Source organism: Phyllostomus discolor, chromosome 10 (assembly GCF_004126475.2).
Source record: "Phyllostomus discolor isolate MPI-MPIP mPhyDis1 chromosome 10, mPhyDis1.pri.v3, whole genome shotgun sequence".
NCBI classification, from domain to species: domain Eukaryota; kingdom Metazoa; phylum Chordata; class Mammalia; order Chiroptera; family Phyllostomidae; genus Phyllostomus; species Phyllostomus discolor.
Genome location: NC_040912.2, coordinates 26,169,060 through 26,189,334, shown reverse-complemented (window position 1 = coordinate 26,189,334; position 20,275 = coordinate 26,169,060). Strand labels below are relative to the sequence as shown.

The 20,275-nt window shown below is 36.9% G+C and overlaps 1 protein-coding gene and 1 pseudogene across 11 annotated transcripts in view; one reads left to right on the top strand and one right to left on the bottom strand.

The window, feature by feature from the left end:
- The first annotated feature begins 538 nt into the window (after positions 1-538).
- MIOS (meiosis regulator for oocyte development) overlaps positions 539-20,275 on the top strand; it is a 30,915-nt gene continuing 11,178 nt past the window's right edge. The window contains exons 1-8 of one of the 11 annotated variants that reach the window (XM_028525378.2): positions 539-709; positions 1,663-1,748; positions 6,006-7,347; positions 7,675-7,773; positions 12,420-12,674; positions 15,202-15,371; positions 17,585-17,650; positions 18,720-18,878. In XM_028525378.2, the coding sequence (XP_028381179.1) occupies positions 6,054-7,347; positions 7,675-7,773; positions 12,420-12,674; positions 15,202-15,371; positions 17,585-17,650; positions 18,720-18,878 (2,043 nt within the window). In that variant the 5' untranslated portion in view covers positions 539-709; positions 1,663-1,748; positions 6,006-6,053. Of the gene's footprint in view, positions 757-1,613; positions 1,770-4,657; positions 4,749-6,005; positions 7,348-7,674; positions 7,774-12,419; positions 12,675-15,201; positions 15,372-17,584; positions 17,651-18,719; positions 18,879-20,275 lie in introns of those variants that run through there. The other 10 variants (XM_036010305.1, XM_036010299.1, XM_036010303.1 and 7 more) reach the window with 10 other exon arrangements.
- Positions 9,551-10,470, bottom strand: LOC114507548 (annotated as a pseudogene).

The following is a 20,275-nucleotide window of genomic DNA, read 5'->3' as shown; positions in this document are numbered from 1 at the left end:
GTAACCCCATACTCATCCTCCATGCCTCAACCTACAGGGCTTCAAGGAAGCGTTCCTGACTCCCCCCAAATAAGGGGGCGCCCCTCCCCCCGGTGGAGCACTGTATTAGGCCCAAAGAGGCATTACTCTAATTGCCTGCTTCCTGCCGGGACCTTGTCTTTTTGGTTCACTCCAGTGTCCCCAGCTGTGGTGGCAGACACACCATAGGCACGCCAGACGTGTTCGTGGAATAAGAAAAATGAATAAATCGTGAACCAAATACCCTGGCTTTTCTACTACATTGAGGGACACCCATTTGTACTTGAAATTTAAACTGATCAAACGAACTAAAGCGTTTGAAGTGCTTGAAACCGTAACGCGGCTCTAAAGGGTCACCCAGGTCGGCCTTCCTGGGATCTGGCCAGCGAGCTCCAGACACGAGGCGCGTGGGTGCCTACTTAGGGGCTCCAGAGGGCGGGGCCTCCCAAGCAGTGACCCCGCCCCAGGGCGGGGCGACTCCCGGGCTAGCGAAGGGCGGGGCTTGCGGGCAGGGAAACTCCCCCTTCCGAGCGTCGTGGAGGCGCGGCAGCGGCAGCGGGGTCCTGGACCACGGTTGGGTGGGCCCAAGTTACTGGCAGCGCCGCCATCTTGCTCGGGTCTGGACTCCAGGGGCGAAGGGGGCGGCTACCGGGCCGGAAGCTGCTGTGCGGCGGCCGCGCTGCCTCCCCAGGTCGGTGAGTGCGGCCCGGTCCGAGTCTCCGCGCTTCTGAAAGGAAGGTCAGAGTTTAGGGCTCGAGAGCGCTTTTGAGAGGCCAGGCGGGGGCGGACCCGGGGCCTTTTCGAAGCCAGCGCACGCGGGCAGTCGCGCTCCGCGCCGCGGTAACCGCGCCGGGCTTCGGAGGGATCCTCGGAGCGGCCCGAGAGCGGCCGGAGACTTCCTCCCAGGCACTGGGGCCACGCTGTAGCCTTGGTCGCGGAGGGTTAGCGCGGAACTGCGTCCTTGGGCCAGAGGCACAGTCTGCTGCCTGGAGCGTGGGAGTTGCCCTCAGATTCCCGGTTTACCCGGAATAGCAACAAGCGCGGGTTGTACTGTCAGATACTTCTTAAAGGGCCTGTCACGGATTAGCTCTGCTCTCTGCATGTGGGAGTAATGGAAATTCCACAAGAGGATAAAACCTCTCAAGTATGTCCAGAGCATTACTCAGTTACCCAGCAAATGACGACCTGTGCGGGCCTTTTGTATAACTTTTAAGTATAACTGTCTCCTTGAAGATGGTGATGGTGGGGATTTTTTGAAACTGCAACTGTTATTGGTTCTGGTAAGAAAAGTGGAAGACAACGATAAGAAAAAGGTAGGGGAGGATGTAAAAGGATAAGTGGTCACCAGGTACACTTAATACAGGAGATCTATAATACAGATCTCCACAGTCCGGTAGCCACGTGGGGTTGAAGTGTGCTGTCAGGGTAAAATACACATTGGATTTGCAAGATCTACTACCAAAACAAAGTTAAAAAGAGCTCGATAATTTTTACATTGATTACATATTGAAAAGGATGATTTTTTTGACGTGTCAGGTTAAATAAAAGTGTTACATTTAATTTCATCTATTTTTGTTTTTCATTGTGGCTACCAGAAAATTCATATGGCTCACCCGGTATTTCTTTTGGATAATGCTGTTACAGATCTTCTGGTGAGGAACACAGAACCAACATGGCTTTTCTTTCTTCTGACACCGTTGATGGAAAGTGAGCACTTGTTAAACTTGAAGGTGAGGATCTAAATAGAAGCTGTAATGACTGCAGATTCTACCCCTTACACTCCCAATTTTTCAATATCTGCAACGTTTAAAACATTAAATGCCAAGGATTTTTAAGGGAATCGTAGTGAAGAACTCACTTTGATTGCCACACTTGGCCAAATGGAAATAGGCTAGGTTCTGTCTCCATTTTGTAGTTTGGAATATTAAGGGACTTGGTAGGGGTCCAGCCAGTAAGTTGCTGGAGGTCTTCTGACACCAGGTTCGGTTTCCTTTGGTCTGCACCATACTCCTATTGAGCTATGTTCATGAGGCAGATTCCATCTATATTGCATGTTGGATTATAAAGAAATATATTTTTTAAGAGGGTGCTTGTAGCTGTACATCTCTGTTCAGGGCTAGCTTCATGTACACAAACTGTGCGGTCACACAAGGCCAGTCGTTTAGAAGGGCTGGTAGTTGGTTTAATGTTCTGTTGTCACCGTAATTTTTTTTAAAGATTTTATTTATTTTCAGACAGAGGGGAAAGAAGAGAGAAAGAGAGGGAGAGAAACATCAGTGTTTGGTTGCCTCTCACGTGCCCCAAGCTGGAGACCTGGCCTGCAACCCAGGCGTATGCCCTGACTGGGAATTGAACCAGCAACATTTGGTTCTTGGGCCCGCACTCAATCCACTGAGCTACACCAGCCAGTAATTTTTGAACAAGGGGACCTGTATTTTCTGTTTGGGCTGGGCCCTGCAAATGATGTAGCTGTTTTTTTCTGTGTGCAGTAATCTAGAGTGCGAGTGGAGAGGTGCTGGACAAGAACCAGAGTATCTGGTCTTCACAGCCATCTGCAGTGAGACGGGTTGGCTAGTCTCTAACTCAAGTTCTTTGATTCTATATGAGTTACAGTCATCAGATTTTGTGGATGATAATGTAAGTATTTTACATGCATAACATTGAAGAAATGCTGATGATTCTCCATTAAATGTCATATAAATCAAATAGTTTTTTAAATTACAGTAACACTTTGTATTTTTTAAGATGGATTTTTCCATGTGGCATTGTTTTCTTACCATGTATCATTCATGTAAAGAGTATCATGGAATAGACGCCTGGGTAAAAAGTGTACTTGGTTAAGCGTTTGTCTTTCAGAGAGATGGAAAGACGGACCAGATCTCAGGATACCTCCAATTTAGAGGTTTCCTCTGTAAGGGCAAGAGCACGAACCATTACTTGAGAGTATCTGTTCCTTCTTTTTGTTGTCTTAGTTATTACATGAGGTGCCTCTCTTCCTCTTCATTTTTAAAGTTTTAAATTCTCTTTAAGATTAGATGTAACTTCAGTACTAGAATGCAGCGTTGTTTGGGCTGCCATACCAAAATACCATTCACCCAGTGTCTTAAAGAACAGGAGTCACTTTTTTTCATAGTTTAGGAGACTGGAAATCTGAGATCAGGGTACCAGTATGGTTCAGTTCTGGTAAGAACTCTCTTCCTAGCTTGCAGATAGCTGTCTTTTTGCTATGTCTTCACATGGTGGGGAGAGAGTTTAGGAATCTCTTCCTCTTCTGAGGACACCAATTAGATCAGGACTCCACCCTTATGACCTCATTTAACCTTAATGGCTTCTATGAAGGCTCTATTTCCAGTACAGTCCCATGAGAGATTAGATCTTCAGCATTTGAGTATTGGGGGAATCAATTCAGTCCATAGCAACCAGGGACCTTATCTGTCCCAGTTTACTATGGTGTTCACAGCATTTAGAACAGTGTCTAGACCACAGATGATACCCAATAAACATTTACAGAGTAAATGAAAGACTATATTAGGATGATCCTCTCTTAGGGTGGCTTATTCTGGGCTCTTGCCCTTCATTAGAACCAGTTATGACCGTGGTCACTTTGCTCTTGACTGGAGCCAGCCTCCATTTGGAAGAGTAATGGGTAGAAGCATGAAGAGATTTGTAAAGCTTAGAGATGGCAGTGATAAGTATCACAGGGAGGATTTAACAAGTGTATTCAGTTAATGAATAATTATTAAGGGCCCAGTACTCTGCTGGGTACTAGAGGTACAAATGGAGAGCAAAAGTTTACCTTCTCTTATGAAGCTTATAATCTAGTGGAAGAACCAGGCTGACTGGGAAGGGATAGAGGATAGTTGGTGTCAGGCTTGAGCAGGTGTTAATTTATTAGTCAAGAAGGAATGGAAGAATGCTCCAACCAAAAGGAATAGCATTTGCAAAGGTGATGGAGGGGCAGTTTACATTCTAGAAGCCCAGTGTAGCTACAGTGCAGCAAGGAGGAGGAGAATTGTGTGTTGTGAGGCCGGAACAAGAGATAGAAGCCAAAGTATGTAAGGTTTTATAGGTTATATTGAAGATTTAGAACTTTATACTAAGCAGTTAGAAACCATTACAGGGTTTTAAGCAGGGGTTGGATAGCCTGCTTAAGTTGGTATTTTAAAAGATCACTGTGATATTATATAAAGATGAATTTTGTAAAAGCCAGGGCAGAAAGGTGAATCAGACAATTGCTGAACCAGCACCACAGGCCAGACATGTTGGTATACCTTAATTTCTTATGGAGTTGGTTTGCAGAGCCATTGCACTAGGCAATCTGAATAGAGAAAAGAAGACAGTAAGTAATTGGATTGACACAGGATTGAGAAGGCAAACCCAAAGTGGCACAGAAGTGAAGAAATCGAGGATGCTGATAAGAATGTAATGGAAATGATTGATGTTGAGCTTCATATCTGTTAAGGAAGGAAATAAGCTAGCATTAGAGTTCTCAAAGGCTTTTTCCCAGTCATCTAAATTTTATGCATCTATTGAAATTCTAGATTGATGTTTTCTGACTGAAATGTTTACAAAATCAAAAAGTAAAACAAGAGTGTTTGACTTGAATTTATTTAGTATATCTTTGTAAGGAATCTGTGCCAGGCTCTGTGTCTAGAGAAATGAATGAACCATAGCTTCATCCTTTAAGAACTGACAACACAGTTGTACACATACCAATTGGGGTGAAGATTGTATCTACCTTTGTTCATTTTTAATTTAGATAATAATTTGCTTTAGCCAGATTTGGTTAGAAAGAGACATTTACATTTTCGTAAGTAACTTTTATGATTAAAGTATCATTTTTAACATAACTGTTTTTAGTTTGTGTTTAAGCTCCTAGAATATCTTTTCAAAAATGTCTTTTTGGTACTTAAAGTTTATAGATTTGAAAACTGAAACTGCCTCTAATGATTATTTGATTCAGTTTCCCAAAGTGCATGTATGTACCACTGGTCATAAACAGGATGATTTTAGGTAAAACACAGTCAAGCATTTTTTAATAGTTATCTATTTATTTTAATATATGTTAGAAAAATATATTTAGCATATCATACCTATAATTCATGGACCTTATTATGAGGTTAAAATCAATTTTTAGATTTTAAAAATGAGTCAATTTAAATAAAAATATTAAGTAACCACACAGGTGGTACCTAAATGACTAAAGTTTAAGAAACCCTAATCTAAACCAACTTTTATGCTGTATAGGTGAGTAAACAAAAGGACCCCCAAACACAAAGTCCTTTACAAGACGTATAGCTGACACATGTCAGCTAGAAATGGAACTCAACTCTGCTCAAGGCATTTTCAGTGTTTCTTCTGCCTTATGGCTGTTTCTTATTGTTGAAATCGGGGAGCAGGCCTCTGTCTTACATTGCACTTTAAATCTGCATTATGGTGGCTACATATGGCTATTTATATTAAAATTAATTAAAATTTAAAATTTGTACTGGTCATATTTCCTGGACTCAGTGGCTCACATGTAGCTACTAGCTACCATATTGGACAGGACATATGGAGAACATTGCTATCACTACAGAAAGTTCAAATGGCTAGTACTGATCTAAACTATTGCTTAGGAACATGATTCATAACTCTTTAAAATTTTACCCTCTTCAAATGGATGAGGTCATTTGCTGACCACACTGAAGTTATTTTAACCCTAAGGTTAAGCCGAAGGTACTGGTAATATGTAATTAAAATAATTGATCATGGGAAATAAAGCCAGAATGGAATTTTTAGGTTTTTACCAGTTCATCTTCTTGGAGGAAGTTCTTTTTCTCTTTTTGTCAATAAATACTGTCTTGAATTCATAGCAACAGACAGAAAAAAATGTATATAGATTGAAAAACAGAGTACCTGTATAGACAATTTCCTAACTTTCTGAATTGTTGATTCAACCTAGAATTATATCTTGTTAACATTTTATACTTTTCATTTTTAAACAGATACTCAGTGAATGGACCTGACTGGACACTTTGATCACATCGATAAACATGAGTGGTACCAAACCTGACATATTGTGGGCACCACACCAGGTTGATAGATTTGTTGTGTGTGACTCAGAACTGAGCCTTTATCATGTGGAATCTACTGTGAATTCAGAACTCAAAGCTGGATCTTTACGTTTATCTGAAGACTCTGCAGCTACATTGCTATCAATAAATTCAGATACACCCTATATGAAATGTGTTGCCTGGTATCTCAATTATGATCCTGAATGTCTGCTAGCAGTTGGACAAGCAAATGGTCGAGTTGTACTTACAAGTCTTGGTCAAGACCACAACTCAAAGTTCAAAGATTTGATAGGAAAAGAATTTGTTCCAAAACATGCACGACAATGCAATACTCTTGCATGGAATCCATTGGATAGTAACTGGCTTGCTGCTGGTCTAGATAAACATAGAGCTGATTTTTCAGTGCTGATTTGGGATATCTGCAGCAAATATACTCCTGATATAGTCCCCATGGAGAAAGTAAGACTTTCAGCAGGTGAAACTGAAACAACATTATTAGTAACAAAACCACTTTATGAATTAGGACAGAATGACGCTTGTCTCTCTCTCTGTTGGCTTCCACGGGACCAGAAACTTCTGCTTGCTGGTATGCATCGTAACCTAGCCATATTTGATCTTCGGAATACAAGCCAAAAAATGTTTGTAAATACAAAAGCTGTTCAAGGGGTGACAGTAGACCCATATTTCCATGATCGTGTTGCTTCCTTCTATGAAGGTCAGGTTGCAATATGGGATCTTAGGAAGTTTGAGAAGCCAGTTTTGACTTTGACTGAGCAACCCAAACCCTTGACAAAAGTAGCATGGTGTCCAACTAGGACTGGTCTGCTTGCCACTTTAACAAGGGATAGTAATATTATTAGATTATATGATATGCAGCACACACCCACTCCCATTGGTGATGAAACTGAGCCCACAATAATTGAAAGAAGTGTTCAACCTTGTGACAATTACATTGCTTCCTTTGCTTGGCATCCTACAAGCCAAAATCGAATGATAGTTGTAACTCCCAACCGAACAATGTCTGATTTCACTGTTTTTGAAAGGATATCTCTTGCCTGGAGCCCAATTACATCTTTAATGTGGGCTTGTGGTCGTCATCTGTATGAATGTGCAGAAGAAGAAAATAATAATTCATTAGAAAAAGATATAGCAACGAAGATGCGCCTTCGGGCTTTATCAAGGTACGGACTTGATACAGAACAGGTGTGGAGAAACCATATTTTAGCTGGAAACGAAGATCCACAGCTCAAGTCATTGTGGTATACTCTACACTATATCCTTTGTGTTGTGAATTTTTAGATGAATCAGGAAGAAATGTTCTTAAAGTCTGCTGAAAGGTCATTCAATAAATGTGTTGAATGTTTTATATGCAAATACAAGTTACATAAGACGTATTACAAAGTAAAAGTGTTTAAAACTGTTGAACTTGAAATACTGCTTTGCAGATTGTGTGGGAGGAAGAAAGTATAGCTCTATCATAGAGTAGAACCACCTTGTTTGCACTGATGCCTAATTATGAATTGGCTCCAAATCAAAATAAATTTAACTTTGAAATATTTTATTATGTATCATTACTAGTATTTCCTATGCATTTAAATACTCATGAAGCAGTATACAGAAGATATGGACCAGAAATCTCCAGGCAACAAAGGATCATTGGTTTATGCAGGAATTAAATCAATTGTAAAGTCATCTTTGGGTAAGAAAATTCCAATTTCTGCAATATCTGTTTATCATTTTTGTACTTTTATATTTCCCCATTATTGATGTATTTTAGGAGAGTATACATAAATATTCTTTTTTGGGGAGGGTAAGTAATATGTTAGTGAATGTTTAATTAAATGCATAATTGTTTTTATGTCCAAACTACTTTTTGGAAAGCATCTTGATTCTGTAAAAGTGGTACTGACTTTCTAAATTTATTTACTCATTTGTTTGATGGTTTGGGTTTCTTTTTTGAAGACCCACTTTAAGAGGTATCTCTCAAAGATAATTTAATGATTAGTTAGATAAAGGATGGAGAAGGACAAGTAAAAATATATATATTTTTAGCTTAGGAAACTTAGCACATATATTTAGCTTAGGAAACTGAGTTAATATTGGTATCAGTTAATTAGACAGGAATAACCTGGGAAGAGTATTTTGAGAAGAGTAAGAATTTTTTTTGGAATAAGTTGAATTTGAGATAGCTAGTTGGAGGTGTCCCCTGGGCAAGCAATTTAGAGTAGGTCGAGCAAGTGAAGTCATTCATTTTACATAATTCAACAAACTTGAATTATGAAGGAAGATAAAAGTACATACAATGGTAGCAGCAGGTGAATTTAGGGTTGGGGAGGACTTGTGTATGGTTTTGGTTTTTATTTGCACATGGGATTAACTTAAGCATGTTTAAATGCTGATAGGTGAAAGCCCATAGAACGAGGTTGAAAATGTAGGGAAAAGGAGGTGAAGAGCAAAAGTCCCAGGAATGGGAGAGAGAGTGATCCAGAGCTTTAGATAGGAGGCTGTCCACCACTTCGTACCAGCCTGAGGAAAAGGGGAAAGGCATGCAGTTTGTTTAAGGTTCAGTGACCAGAGCTGAGGGATTTTCCACCTGATGACTCATACTTTCTATGTAGTAGGTTTACTTGCTGACAAAGAGCAGAGAGGTTGTCTAGAGAAGATACAGAGCACAGGAGAGAGAGTTGTCTTAAGAAACATGGGAAGATTGTGGGGAGATGTTGTTTTACCAGAGGAAAGAATAAAAGACAGTGGTGCAGGAGAATGAAGGGTACTGGCAAGAGAATGACTCATTTGTTGATCCTTGGGATCTAGCTTGGATAGGAAGGGAAATGAGAGAGGACTGGCAAGTAAAAATATGAGTGGTCAGGAGAGTGTGAGGTTGAAGGATATGGAAATGAGATTTCAGGAAGGCTCTGAGGTCATGGTTAGGAAGGGGCTCTTTTTGAGGAGGAGGAGCAGTTTAGAGAGTGCACTTGAAAGCAGTGGGTAAAGGAGATGTTGACCATTGGAGATAAGGAGCAAAGGAGCAAAGAAACTACTTTATGGGACGGACTAAGTGTTGAAATCAACCAGTAGGAAGAGAATGTGTGCTCTGAGGAAATGCCTTACACAGTCTTGAATAGCGGTTTTCACAGTGTTGTCAATAAGTATAATTTCTTCCTTTTAAGATAGCAGAAAATTGTGTAATAAATTTTCATCAGCTTTCCATCCAGCATGAGAAAAATATTTTTCATGCTTAAAGGGTACACTCTGGTCTAGAGAACTTATCTATTCAGAATTACTTGAAGGGGCAAACAGACTGGGGATTTAATGTTTTTATCCACAAAATATTCTTTATAAACACTGGATAATTTTACTGTGTTCTTTTTATATAGGTATAAAAATGCAACAAGTTAATATGTACAAATAGCAAAGTGTCTTATTGCATGGTATAGTATTTGAAACAAATTTTTTAAATGTTTTTTATTTCTTTATTTTTTTAACAGATCAGTTATTTAACTAGGTTTTTCAAAAGAAATTCAGAACTTCATTTTGTGAGAATAAAGCCCATTTGTGAGAGCAAACACAGAGCAGAGGTAGCCCTGGAGCTGGGAAACAGCTTCGATTTTTGGCAGAATTTTGGAGTCCACGGCTTTCTGATCAAGCTTGCATTGCTCTGTAATCCCGTATTTCTTTTTCTCAGTTTTGAAGATTTCCCCCTCCTAGTGTCTGGGCTTGCACAGCTGCTTCTTATTGAAGTAAGGGTCAATGAGATGCTTGGGGATTTTCATATTACTGATATCAATTTTGGTGGAGGTGGCGATGGCAGATTTTTGGTGTGTTCTATGCAGAGAAACTCGATTAAAGGCCAGAGGTCCAGTCACAAGTAGCAAGCCACTGCTCAGCTGCTTCAGGAAAACCACCCTCTTGCCTCTGTGGCACCCATTGAGGATGATCAGAATGGTTGCAGAGTGATGCTGGCCCGCGGTTTTCTCACATGCTGACTGAGGGGTTTCTTGCCATGGCTCAAAAGCTTTCTAGGCACGTCTTCAGTAGGATAGTGTCTGGCATTTTGCAAAGTTGAATCAATCACTCCAGTACCAGCATTCTTGTCGCCACCAACTGGTTTAGTGACAGTAGCCATAACTTTCTCTTTCTTTTCCTTTTCAATCCTGGGTTTAGCTGTGGAATATTTACTCTTGTACATGGCTTTTCTGGAACACCTAGCTGACCGGGAATACCTGACAATTCCTCTGACTGGGACAGGGTTTCAGCTGCAGTGGGACTTCCCCTTCTTGGCCTTGAGGTTACCCTTCTTAACCTTGCCACCAGCATCAGCCTTCTTGGCTTGGGGTTTTTTCTCCTCAGTATCTGACTTCTCAGTTTTTTCACCCACCATCTTGCAAGATGGGAAAAAGCCTTTTTAATGTTTTTTAATAAGTGAATTTGTTTCTCTTGCAACCATCCATAAAATGTTGATTCTATTATTCATATCAAATTTAGGGAATACAGTTTTGTCATTTAGTATTGTATAACATACATAAATATATTTTAATTTTTTTCAGAGCTATGTTAAAATCATATATTTAAAGTTCATTTTTTAGAAGTTCACATCCCAATTAATTTTATTAAGTAACAAAATAGTTTATATTTGTTTACCAGATATAAAAAAAATCCATACATGTTGGAAATCATAATATGACTATGTACTTAAAAACCCATAATAATACGACATTTCATATTTGATGACCCTAGTTACCTATAGTATAGTTACCAAGAGTAAGAATGTCTTTGAGCAGCCTAAATATGTGACAATTTTCCACCTCTCCGCGATGAAGTCTTTGGATTGATGAGTAGTGCTTTCTATTTATTGTATTACATGACAAAATTTCTATAAAATGAAAACTTTTTAAGAAACTGGAATGTTGTTAAACTGGAATGTTGTTAAAGAATAATAGCTGCTTTTTGTCCATCTGTTTAAAATTGTTATTTTTATCATTAATTAAATAATATCAGCATTGAATCCAAAATTTATAGAGGAGATATGAAAATGAATACCTTAGTACAGCTTGTTGTACCTGAAATTTAATAATTACACTCTATCTAAACAATTTAAATTTGGAAAAGTAATTTATTCAAAAAAGTAATGTTTAATTTTAACAGGTTTTTTTTTAAACTTAGACATCTAATTACTCGTTTTCTCAGAGTTCTTAAAATTTCACTTTCAGAAACTAAAGGTGATTTTTTTTGTCTCAACTGACTTCCATCATAGTTACTAATAGAGCAGAATGCTTCCTCATTTTGATGGGCAGAAGGCTCTCTTAAAGGAAAATAACTTCTTTTCAGAAGTGTTCTCCTAGCTCCTTGACCTGAATTGGCAACAGCTTCCAATAGTAAGGTTAAAAATGAGTTATTTCAAGTGTATTAATTGTTTTTTAAATGCAGATTTTACTAATAACCCATCTTGAAACTTTTTCATAAACTTTGAGGGTAAAACTTTCTGGAATATTGAAGAATTTGAGTTGCAGTTAATAGAGTCCTTAAATTTTCTATTTATTTGTTTAACTTTTACTTGACACCAAGTATAATTCTGAGTGAAATTATCCTGCCATTAGGATCAACTGCCTTGATTGCAGTCTTAATAATGCTACCAAGAATTTATTTAGATTTCTTCCAAAGAGAGAATGGCAATATAAAGTCTCCCGATTTAAGGGGGGGACTTCAAATCACTCCTATTGTATTTTAGCTTTAGTACTTATACTTTCAAACTATTTTGATGTTTATGATCTCATTTTTCCATATCTATGTGTGTATATGTATACACATAGAGAGACAGAAAGTGGAAAAGGAGGGAGAGAGAGAGAGAATGTGTTGAATCTCAAGTACCAGCAATACCTTTCAAATAAAACAGACAAGATGCCTGCCCCTTTGGAACTCATGTTAGAGTATAAGAAAGTATAAGAAGAGATAAGACTAAAACATGAATGTTTTTTAAAAGGGGGAGCATATGTTAGTGCTAAAGGAAAGAGAGGAAACACTTGTAAGTTAGATAATAGCAGGGGGCACCCTTTAGATTAGTTGGCCAGGGAGACTTCTTTGAAGCAGTGACTCAGCTTAGACTGTCAGGCAGTGACTATTATTCTAGTAGGTCTTTTTGATATTTCAAGACACTGTTTTACTTACCAATATGTAAAATGTTTTGTTTGGCATGTTTTACATTCTGTCATCAAATTGTGGCTGAGAAGTTGAATATTCAAAATCTGACATTGAAATCTTTATCTGTAAAACTGACTTATTTTCCAAATATACTTCAGAAAATAATACATGATAAAGCAATTAATATAAAAATGTTTCTTGTTTTAGGAATGGTGGAAAGCAGCAGGCATAATTGGAGTGGACTGGATAAGCAAAGCGATATACAGAATTTAAATGAAGAGAGAATCTTAGCTTTACAGCTTTGTGGTTGGATAAAGAAAGGAACAGATGTAGATGTGGGGCCGTTTTTGAACTCCCTGGTACAAGAAGGGGAATGGGAGAGAGCTGCTGCTGTGGCATTGTTCAATTCGGATATTCGACGAGCAATCCAAATCCTAAATGAAGGGGCATCTTCAGAAAAAGGTATTGGGTTTATATTCTAAGAGTCTAAGAGTCTAAATTGCGGTTTGATTTCCAGTTGGGGCACCTGCCTGGGTAGCAGGTTCAGGAACCTATACAGGTATAGGAACCTATACAGGTTCAGGTATAGGAACCTATACAGGTTCCCTTGTATAGGCAGGTAACCAGGTCCCTGGTCTAGGCCTGTACAATCCCCGGTCTGGGCGGGTGTGGGAGGCAACCAGTCGATGTTTCTCTCATCAATGTTTCTGTTTCTCCCTTCCTCTCTCTCTGAAAAGCAATGAAAAAAATGTCCTTGGGTGAGGACAAAAAAAATTTTTTTTTTTTTAAGAAAGAGAATGTGTCTTAGCCGTCATTTAAGGAATGCTCAAATGTGTCCATTTTCAAGGTCTTTTTCTTTTAAAGATAGTTCACATACATTTTTAAAATATTTTCTTAGAGATTAGTACAACTTTAGTTTGCAAGCATTTTTGTGGTGAACATTTGAATGTATTTCATTTTATAGTTTATTTTTTGAATAGTTATTGGTTGACTTTTAGAAAACTTTGCACAATAGTTCTAGTTAGAATAATATAAGTTCTTAGAAAAAGGACATTTTGATTTGCTAATGTAATTCTATTTGAGTCTGCTGATTTAAGCATAGTTTCCATTTAGTATTTTTTAGAAAGGAGGAAAAAGTGAAATGTGATAATTGTTCTAACATTTTGCAAGAGAATACTCAGAAACATAAATCTTAATCCAGAAATTCAGCTTTTTCTTACCAGGAATATATTACTTGAAAATACCTAAATGTATATGGCTACTGAATTTTAATATACTTAGCACATCATTTCTGAGTTCTCAGAATACTGTATTTTTAGGACTATAAGACGCACCGGACCATAAGATGCACCTATGTTTTAGAGGAAGAAAATAGGAAAAAAAATTTTGAAGCAAAAAATGTGGTTAAATATTTAATAACATAAATAATATAATATTTCACCAATGTAAATGTAAACTATATTTACTAGCCTGGTAAGCTGCATTCGGACTATAAGATGCACCCCTATTTTCCTTCCTGATTTGGAGGGAGGAGTGCATCTTATAGCCCCAAAAATATGGTACTTAATTCCTATTTTCTGGTCCATTTAGAAACCATTACAGCTTTGTTGTCCGATAGAAGAAAATATAAAATTAACTGTAATATATTTACTTGCAGTCTAAAGGTTGAAAAAGCTAATGTTCTGTCCAGATTGGCCTCTTTTTCTCTTCACTTTTGTTACAATGTAAGTCTTCCCCATGTGAGATTGCAATAGATGTGGTTATGGGAAAAAGAATTGATATTTAAAGCCATTTCAATGATAATTTTGCTGCAGCCTGAGAGCATGATACTTTCCTGTCATGTGTACCTGGAATATTTGGTGTTAGATTTGAGCACTCAACTAACAATAGGGGAAAGTATCCTTCTAATGATTTTAATAATTTGCCTAAGATTTGAAGAAAGATTTCTCTGAACCCAATATTCCTTTCCATTTGGAAATAAATTGTTCTAAGTAGGATTCAGAGAAGATTCTCCTTTTTTTGGTATTAATGAAAGACTTTACTAGTAGGCAGAGAATCAGGCACAAAGTAACTGGGGAATGTGTTTATAGAAATGAAGAACAAGGCTATTAAAGATGTGAGGTGGGAAAGGGAAAAATACTGTTTGTTTTATTTGGAAAAGAAAGAAAATGTTTAGGATTAGGAAACAATAAAATAGCTGCCATAATAAATATAGAAAATGCTTAAGAGTAAAAGTTAAAGGTTAATATAGTTTTCTCTTTGGAAGCTAAACTTGTTAGAAGGCAGGGCAGCCATAGGCCTGACTTCTTGGTTAGCAGCTTATCCACAGCCACATAAACTTCTAGGCATCAGAGTTTAAAAGACTATTAGTAACAAATGCTTTGTTTTAAGTGTGTCTATAATTCAGTGGTAGTACTGATAGTTAATTTTGTCCTAGAAAAATTAAAAGTGTAATACTCTAATAAGGATGCTAAAATAATGGGTTTTAATACCTTGTAGTTAAAGCATATACATAAATATGTGCATTATATATTTAGGAATAGGAAAATAAAATGATTTTGAAAATTGTTGTCCCAAGACACAGTATATTTACTTACTATCAATGCTTTAAAACATCTCAACTAATGTAAATGAACTTGATGGTAAAGTTGTAAATGATTCTGGTAGGGTGGCTTCACTTTTCTTCAGTTAGTTCCTGAGTAGTAACATACTGTATGAGAACCTGCCTGGAACAAGGACTTGGAAATTAAGAGGCACTTGTCCTGCACAGGGTTTGTGATATGGGCAAAAATTTTATAAGAAGGAAATTTTTGCTTGTTGGTCCTTCTCAAATTGTCCAATCTGTATCAAAACCCTTATTCTAGTAGGCTTATTTTTCTGGAGTAAAATCCACCCTTTGGTCTTCATTTGTTCATAGTTTAAGAACTGGGAAGAAGGAGATACAAAGCTTTGGGTCACTTTGATCTAGCTGGCTGTCTTTAACATGCAGGTGATCTGAATCTCAATGTGGTAGCAATGGCACTGTCGGGTTACACTGATGAGAAGAACTCCCTTTGGAGAGAGATGTGCAGCACTCTGCGGCTACAGTTAAACAACCCCTATCTGTGCGTCATGTTTGCATTTCTGACGAGTGAGGGAGGATCTTACGATGGAGTGTTGGTAAGCTTATTTCTGTCTCCTAAGGCTCTCTTTTTAAGGTCAGAGTTTTTATCTAACTTTGTTAAAATTTTCAAATATCTGTTGCATAAAATATTGTTATAGTTCAATGCATTTTCTGTTTAAAACAAAGTACCTTAAACATTTTTTGAGCAGTTCTCCTTGAATATGACTGCCAACCTAGAGTTAGTTGATAACAAACTGAACTTGACTTTTAAAATAGTTTTAGTAATATAATTTACAGACATGGAATAGGATTTTTCCTGTTAGCTTAAGAACTTAGCTCTAGAACTCTACAACTGTGTAAATATTTTATTTTATATAATATTTTATTAAAATATAATTTTTTAAAGTGTGTGTATGTTTCTTGTTTTTCTTAAGTAAACCAGCACATGATCAGGATGGCCATGTCTTGTCTGAATTAGTATTTGTCATTCTTAGACATTCTAGTGTGGAAGATAAATTATATGATCACGCTACTTATAGTGACTATTTCATATTGTTATTACTTGGTCTTTTTTTTGCTATTTCTTTTTCTTCTGCTTTAACCTATGACTACAATTACCACATAGGTTCTTTATTACAAAGTTGGGAGAGAAAGAATAAAGTGAGATTTGCTTGTCAGTTTTAGTTACTGAGTTTTAAGCTTCACATTGGTACCACAACTTTCTTTGTCCTGTCAGGCTTCTTTCTAGCATTGAGAAGAGCTTTCTAACATGAGTTATTTCTGTTTGACATTATAGCATTTCTTATAAAATATACAGTGCTCAAATAATTGGTTTAATGTTAGTCCCTAAGAGTTTATAAAAACATGTATTTTATTGAGGTATCTTAATGAAAATGTTAATAAATGTTAGTGTCCATTTTGGCAACTCCTTAGTTTGTATATTTTGTTCATTACTTTAATAAATTGCTGTTGAACTTTTCTGACAACTTCAGATTGATATCCAGAGTATGCTAGGGCTCTTTTTGTTTCTATGTCAGTACTCTTTTTGTTAAACAGAAGACTTTAATTGTTGCATATTGAAGAAAGAAAATGATGCTTTCGGAAAGTGCTAGAGAATGATAAAGACTAAAAAAAAGAAGGCAGACGGTTCAGATTTTAAATTGATAGAAAAGTACATTGTCTAAACATTTAATTCTGTATTTTAAATTAAGTGACCTATTATAAAGACCCTTCTTTTCTTATACCTAAATTTGTATGAAAGCATTGGTCACTTCAGTTTTTAAGAGGTAAATTTTTACTCTGTAAAAACAGTAACTTTTTTGAGTTACATTAAGGAAAGCATCTTAGGTGAGATAAGACAGACTGAGAAAGACAAATATCATGTGATTTCACATACATGTGGAATCTAAGAAAAAAGTAAATGGGCTCCTGAGGAGACATGGCAAGTGACTACAGCATGCTCTCCTCAAACAGAAAAGTACGTTACGCAAAAACTGAACAGACCAGAATAAACTATGGGCGTTAGTTAATAATAATAATAAAAAAAGTAAATGGACAAACAAAACAAAAACAGACTCACACATATAGAGAACAAAATGATGGTTGCCAGATGAGAGTGGAGTTGAGGAGCTGGCTGCAAAAGGTAAAATAATTAAGGAAGTACAAATCAGCAGTTAGAAAAGAGTCATGGGGATGTTAAGGTACAGCATAGAAAACATAGTCAGTAATTTTGTAATAACCATGTGTGGTGTTGGGTGGGTATTAGACTTACGGGGGATCACTTCATAAAGTATGTAAGTATCTAACCACTGTGCCGTACACCTGAAGCTAATATAATATTGAATGTCAACTATAATTGAATTTAAAAAAAATTTTTAAAAACGTGTCTTAGGGGATCAGTGGCTCTACCAGGATATACACAATAACTTATTAATACCTTTGAAAATAAAATTATACTTTTTGTGTATAAAATACTCAGTCTTCAGTCCTGGTTGGTGTGGCTCAGTCGATTGAGTGCCAGCCTATGAACCAAAGGGTCATTGGTTTGATTCCCAGTCAGGGTACATGCCTGGGCTGTGGGCTACGTCCCAGTTGGGGGCATGTAAGAGGCAACTGGTAGATATTTCTCTCACATGTTGATGTTTCTTTCCCTCTCTTTCCCCCTCCCTTGCCCTCTGTAAATAAATAAAATCTTTTAAAAAATACTTAGTCTTCAAAAATTTAGAACTCATAACATCTACAAGTAACTACTTGCCTTTTCTCCTTTCAGTATGAAAACAAAGTTGCTGTACGTGACAGAGTAGCATTTGCTTGTAAATTCCTTAGTGACAATCAGGTAAGAACTGATATAATTCCATGCTTGAAGTGATTATTATTTATTGTCACTAGACTAAAAAACTGATATTTATGTATAAATATGTGTGTGAGATATATATAAAGTCTAAAAAGTAAATAATCTCTATTAGATTAAATATTATAAATGTACATGATAACTAAATTTTCTTTTTACATAATGCTGACTTAATATTTTAGTTTATTTTTACTTTTGGGAGTGAGATTGGTCAGTCGATAAAGATGTTAAGCTCGCCTCTTAGGGATGCCATAAACAGATTCATTTGTTTTCTAAGATAATAAATAGGAACTGAATACATATGCTATATACAGGTTCTGGCACAAATAATGCCCCTTTTTAATACAAAATCATAAGCTTGTAATTCTGTAAAGTAACAATATGACACTCAAGCACACCATATGACATTTTAGGTGAAATGTTGAAATTAAAACTATAAATTATTGCACCTATATTATTACCCTACCAACCACACTCAAGCAGGAGTTAACGTCTGCTGGACCCTGTATATAGTGAGAGAGAAATGCACATAAATAACTAGCATTACAATGTGGTGAGTGCTATCATAATGAAGAAGTGCTGGAGGGAATATAAATAAATCTTGGTGAAAGTTTGGGGTGGAAGGAAGTCTGGGAAGACCTTATAAGAGATGGTTATTTCTCATAGTCTTCAAGTTTCCTTTTAACTCATTCTGTGATATACTGTTACAATATATCCTACTATAAAAGACAGCAAGAACTTTGCAGAAAAATAAGGACAGTTCTCTTTAAATTGGTAATAGTATATAAACCATCTAGTTATTTTATAGAATAATCATCTAACATACAAATGCCTTGTCTTTTTAAAAAAACATTTTAAATGATCATAAATGCTTCATTGTAATTTATATTAGATGCAAAGACTTCTTAAAGATCATGCATCTAGATTTTTCCACCGGCTTTTGTTTTAAAATGTTTTCTATTAAGAATAAATTGTTCCACATGTAGAGAAGTTTTGAAGGGCAAGAGATAAGGTGAAATGGATTGCTTCAGAAGAATCACTTTGAGTTTTCCAGTTAAACAGGTACATCGAAAAGTTGACCAATGAAATGAAAGAGGCTGGAAATTTGGAAGGAATTCTGCTGACAGGCCTTACTAAGGATGGAGTAGACTTAATGGAGAGTTATGTTGACAGAACTGGAGATGTCCAAACAGCAAGTTACTGCATGTTACAGGTTAGTGCAGTGTGGCAGCAACTTAAAGAAAAATAAATGTTTAACCACCTTCTGTATTTTCTTCCTTCATTAAGTGGATATGCTCTTTGCTGGCTTAGGATCTTTAGAAGGCATTTAGCTTTAGCCCAATCAGTAGATCTGTGGAGGACTTCTGCCTCATCTTTCTCTCCCTAAGCTGCCTGCATTGGGTTATCTAGTTTTCTTTTACTTTAGGAAGTATCAGTCTTATTTTGCCAGATGGAGCCGAGAAACCTCTGATTACTTCCCCCAAATGTTGATACAACAACAATTTATACAAAAGAGGCTGAAGTTCCCTGATCTGAACTATAGTCTCATTTGAAGTGCAGAATGCAAATTATACTACAACTCTCTTAACTTTCATTTTCTCTTTTTGTTATCAATGGACATGATTTAGGGTAACCAGTTATCTATTTTCTCTGTTTTTACTGTCCAGTGGTTACAAACAGATTCCTCGTAGAGGATTCCTTCTACTGAACTTATTTTGTTGAGATTTCCCATTGCCCTCCAGGTCATCTCATCCTTTCATGGTGTCCCCTTTCCTGTTTTCATCCTTTGTTATGAGAGCATGCTATGTACTGGGAAAATATAATAAAGTGCTCTCTCCTTCACCCCTCGTTGTGAACAGATGTAGATACTAGCTTACAAACTGCAATGTAAATTTACCCCAAGATTTCAAGCCACTGCCCATTGAAGAAAAGGTGTCCTTCTGTAACATAATGCATTATTTTTTTCTTATCAAAGTGGGATTAAATCAAACTGCAGATATATGGCTACAGAGTACAAATGAGTTGGTAACCTCTTAACAAAATTTATAAAATATGTTTTCAATGCAGACAAGTATATAGTTGAATCTTCTTTAAAAAGTTTCAGTCTGATATCAGTTGTGTTTCTCTTTTTTGGATGACTTGAATATAATGCCAGTTTTTATTTTTATTTATTTTATTATTTAAATATATTTTATTTTTATGCTATTTATCCCAGTTTTTCCCCCTTTGCCCTTGTTTCCCCTATTCCTTTCAGCAGTCCCCACCTCCTTAGTTCATGTCCATTCAGCTGCATTTCTTTTTCTTTTTTTTTTTTAAGATTTTATTCATTTTTATTTTTAGAGAGGGAAGGGAGGGAGATAGAGAAAAACATCAATGTGTAGTTGCTGGGGGTTATCGCCTGCAACCCAGGCACGTACCGTGGCTGGGAATTGAACCTGCGACACTTTGGTTTGCAGCCTGTGCTCAATCCACTGAGCCTCAGCTACATTTCAATTGGGATGTTTCCTCCACTTATATTTATATGGTCAAGATTAAGTCTACTATCTTGCTATTTATTTTCCATTTGTTCTTTTTTTTTCTTCCTTTTGTTTACTATTCCTTTACTGCCTT